General features: G+C 44.1%; 1 protein-coding gene across 6 annotated transcripts in view; it reads left to right on the plus strand.

Moving 5' to 3' along the window:
- GALNT11 (polypeptide N-acetylgalactosaminyltransferase 11) overlaps positions 1-4,820 on the plus strand; it is a 106,057-nt gene that overhangs the window by 41,881 nt on the left and 59,356 nt on the right. For all 6 annotated transcript variants that reach the window (XM_019508129.1, XM_019508127.1, XM_019508128.1 and 3 more), the window contains exons 3-4: positions 2,231-2,354; positions 3,849-4,015. In XM_019508129.1, coding sequence (XP_019363674.1) covers positions 2,231-2,354; positions 3,849-4,015 — 291 coding nt within the window. The remainder of the gene's footprint in view (positions 1-2,230; positions 2,355-3,848; positions 4,016-4,820) is intronic.

Here is a 4,820-nt window from a genome sequence, read left to right on the forward strand (position 1 = left end):
CCTTTCCTACCTTCTCTATCACGCCTGTACAGCCTATAGCCCCTAATGTTAACTGCCCAGTCATGAGACGAGTCCCACCACATCTCTGTTAGCCCTATGACATCTGGGTTTGAACTAGCTGTTCTGAGGGTGAGTTCCTCCTGTTTGTAAATCCCAGGATAGTAACTTGAGTTACCTTGGCACCCCTGAGCCCTGAAGGGAGATAAGGGCCTACTTTGTAGTCTGCACCTTCCCAAAACACTTACTGTATTTATTTGAATCCAAGACAGCCCTGAATTTAAGATGACCCTTGGTAATTAGATTCTATACATGGAAAATTTATAAATTTGTTATAATTTTCCATGTATAGAATCTAATTATTGACAGTTTGTCTTTAATTCATACCCCCCACTGCTGCAGTGGGAGGGCAAGTGGTGTGGGGAGGTCAATCAGCTTTCCCCCTGCTTGTGCCTGTCTTCCAGCCCCCTTCACCTCTTCCCCCTGACAGCCTTGGGCTCCCCCAGCCTCTGCTCCCCCTCTTGCCTGTACATCCCCCTTCTCTTCTCTGTTCTCTGCTCCCTCTCCCTACTTTTCCGTGCTCCCTGCAAGCAGGCTCCATCCCTGTTCTAGCCTGGGGCATGGGGCTGCAGCCATGCTCAGCCCCTGTAGCAGCCGTGCAGGCTGGATGCTGCTGCTACAGGGCTGGGTTGGTACTGTGCTTTGTGACCCAGGCTGCTGCATGGATGGAGCCTGCTGGTGCACAGCAAGAGTAGGAGGGGAGGGAGAGAGCCAGGCAGAGGAGCAGATGCTGCATGGGGGAAGTTGGTGGGGTGCAGAGGTGTTGGGGGCTGGGCAGGCTGCAGCTATGACCCCAACTCCAAGCCAGAGCAGCTGCCTGACCCTCCTCTTCCAACGCTCATACTTGATTCTAAGCAGAGGGGCTTTTCCCCCTCTATGTTGACTTGGGGGGAGGAAACCTGGTCTTAGACTCACATAAATATGGTATTTAGTTTGCATTTCTCTACCTGTTTAGCACTTTTCCTTCTGAATTAAGTCCACCTGATTAAGTCCTGAATTAAGTCGTGGTGCAGAGGCTGCAAAGTGCTTTAACTTGCCTGGCTATTGCATATTTCTCTGAAGCAGGATAATCTCAGATGTTTTGCAGCAACTGAATTTAAGCTTTTTTAGACCCTAAACTTTTTACATGATGCTATGGGGGAAAAAATACCCGACTGAATCTTTTAGTTTGAAGCTTTCCACCAAGGACTCAATGAAATTGTATCTGTGGCTTTGGCAGGACTTGGGACAAGAGCAGGAGCATTTCAGTTGTTTTGCTGGATGCTACTGTGAGGAGAGGTATTAAATTCAGCTGCCTACAAAGAATCAAGGGGGAAGATGGAGTGTCCCTTGCTGTAATTTTCAACCCCCCCAAGAAATTAAGGAAAGTGGATCTTTTTGTTGTTCTTTATAACTACCTCTTCCAAGAAGGGGACAGGAAAGCCCAGACTGTGGCTTAGGGAAAAGCCAGGGCAAAAAGGTTGGTATTTAGGGCTTCACCTTTGCTTCTAGTAGAGCATTTACTGAAACTGGCAGTGGTTCCCTCTATTGCACACAACAGTGGCTGATTGTGCTATGAATTAATTTGCAGAACAAAATAGCTAGCTCAGTTGCTAATGAACTTGGTGTTAACAGCCCAGGTGTGATTGTTAGGAGCAGCTGCTGCTTTCATAGCTGCTGGTTTGCTCTTCGGATGCTCAAGGAAGGCTGAGCCATTGACACCTTGTTTGGAATGTTTTTTCTGCGCATACTTTATTGCTGTGGAAATACATGCTGTGTCAAACCTCAGTTTGCTGTAGGTACTGACTTACTATGTCAAGTGGGCTAGACCTGGACCCCTAGTTGCTTGACACCCATTTTTTGTCCTGAGTTGAAAGGGGGAAGGGAACTTGGAGGGGAAAGAAATAAGGACAACAAAGCCACCAGCTTGGGTACATGTTACACTCCCCAGTTAATCTCTCTTTCTTATCCCAGGCATGGCTGTTCGTTTTTTCTGCTCCTCCCTCCTCCCCAACATGAAGTAGACACAATATTGAAACAAATGTGCTTTTAAAACAGGTTAAAAAGAATAATTTGTAGAAACATGGTGAATACTAGACTATGGTATGAATTAAATGTTCCATTTCAGTACTTCATCATTGCTAAAGGCCATTTTTTGCTCCTTTGAACTGATTTTGGCATGTTTCTGTTTCAGGCATGATTTTTAATGAGCATGATCAGGAGGTGAGAGACTTGGGCTATCAGAAACATGCCTTCAATGTGCTGATCAGTAACCGGCTGGGATACCACAGAGATGTGCCAGACACCAGGGATACAAAGTATGTTCTTTATACCATGTTCCCTATACATCTGAGGCATTGAAAGCACAACAGTATGCTAAATCATGAGGTTGTTGTTTAAATATTTGGCAGCTGTGCATCTGATAGATAATGTTTTTCAACATATCAGGTACCACTGAAGGCAACATTTTTATCCTTTAATACTTGCAGCTGGATGGCTTGAGGTGATGCTTTTAAATCCTAGGGTAGTTTTATTTTAATAGTGTTCAAAATTGCATCTCAGAAGGCAAGCTGAAGGGGATGATGATTGGAAAATCCTAACAGATGAAGTCACGTGAGAGAGTCTGATACCACCTTAAGGCAGTTTGTGTGTGTGATTCTTTGAGATCAGTTCCAGAAACTTTGTGTCTACATAGATCAGCCCACAGAAGCCTCTTTGTATCACAGTATACTTTCAAAAGCATATATATATGTACAGTAGAATTCATACAAGCTAATGACAGCTGAACAAACTAAAGGACTAAAGCAAAAAATGTTTCAGCCTTCAGATCTTAAGCAAAGGATGGCTTAGATTAGAATATATTGCACTATATATCCTGTTCAAATTAAATGCAAGCAGCCATATGGGAGACCCAAGCTAAAATGTATTTTAAAAAGAAATCTAAAAGCAAACCCCGATTCATGTTGAAGATGCTTTGAATTGCGCCTAGTTCCTCTGAAAATCAGAGGCTTAAGGATGGGGATAGGTAACTGGCAGAAAAGTGGGCTTCTTGTGTGTCCCTTTCTGAAAATGTTGCACTTATATCTAGAATGTATTTTCTAGAGTCCGTTACACAATGAAACAGTCACTATAACAACCACACCCCCCCCCACAGAAAGAAAGAAAGAAAGAAAACCACTATACTAAAAAGAGAAATCTGTGACTTGTTTCTGTTATGGTGGCTGTATTATTGGTTAAGGTAATAGATCATCCTTGCCTGAGTGCAGATATTTCCCAGCAGCTGACTTGATTTGATCTGATGTGAAAAGACCTTTTGATGCATTATACTCTTAGATTTTAATGTCATTGGGTCCCTCACTTCTGGCACCTTACTACAAATGTCAGTTGTGATCCTGTCCTAGGAGCAGAATTGAAATGGGCAAATAGAAGTAGTCACGTTCTTGCTGTAAGACTGTCAGTGCTATCTTTGACTGCAGCGTCTTTGGAAGCTGACCCATAGGGTTGTGTGCCCTCACAGCAGCTTATAATGCATTTTCCACCAGGTAGCAGCAAGCCCTATCTGAGGTTCTGAACTGCATGAGCTGTAGGTATGAGCATGCTGTGTACTATTTTGAGCCTTGATGTAATTAGGTTAATGCTGTTACGTAATTATGGGCATGTTTTAGTATTTCACTTAATGCATAGGACCAGCTTCTAATTCAATATTAGCACTGTTATTTATGAAGCTTAGTAAGGCTCCACCAGCCCTGTGCAAAGCTGTGGTGAGAACAAGACTTAATGAGTAACAAATACTACATCATTTTTATTTGCAGATGTAAAGAAAAGTCTTACCGTTCTGATCTACCTTCTGCTAGTGTTGTTATCTGTTTCTACAATGAAGCCCTTTCTGCCTTGCTTCGGACAATACACAGCGTCCTGGATCGCACTCCATCATATCTTCTTCATGAAATTATCCTGGTGGATGACAACAGTGAATTTGGTGAGAGACCACCCCTGAGCTTGCAGCTGCTGGTGGTACTTTAGCTTTCTTTTCTCAATGGTCAGTAAAAGCACCTGATAGACCAATTGGGTTTTTAGACTTCACTCAGTCCAGCTAGAGGTAACTGTTGATACCCACAGTAGTGGGAATTTAAGCAGCTGGGGCCAGCTGAGCTATGAATAACACTATGACAATATGCGGGAAGGCTGGCCCAGCACGCTTCATGTTTGGAGCGGGCTGTGCTGATGTTCCAAGGATGCATTCTTTAGGCCAATGCCTTCCATAAGCACTACTGAAACGAATTTGCCCAGACACAGTGCTGTGCTGCTGTCCTGTTTCCTCAGTCAGAGTTGACGGAGCACTATGGAAATAGTGATTTTGCTGCCACCCACCCCACCAGCTCGGCAGCTAAGTGGCAGCATGCTGCCTAGGAGCAGAACTCAGCATGGGAGTTCAGAACACTGTGCACTGCTCTTGGATAGCCCCTTGTGGCTCCTCCAGAGAAGCTTTTGCTGGCTCCTGATGGAGCAGCATCCAGCTCTGCAGTTGGAAAAGGATTGGTCAGACTGATGGGGCCTCAAAAAAGGGTAGATTTCAGAAGGAGCTTTCAAATACTTGTCTGTGGTTTGAAGATCATGTGCTCCAACTCTTTCTTTACCACACTGCAAATCAAAATAAGCCACTAACTTAGAAGCATTTTGGCGTTTGAAAAGCTAAACACCAGTTGAGAAGTAGGTCAGTGTAACAGAAGTGGCAAGCAAGATTGTTCAAGCTTCCTATTCCCTTGCTGTATAAACTCTCACAG

Source organism: Gavialis gangeticus, unplaced genomic scaffold, assembly GCF_001723915.1.
Source record: "Gavialis gangeticus isolate Ggan-Ray unplaced genomic scaffold, GavGan_comp1, whole genome shotgun sequence".
Lineage (NCBI taxonomy): Eukaryota > Metazoa > Chordata > Crocodylia > Gavialidae > Gavialis > Gavialis gangeticus.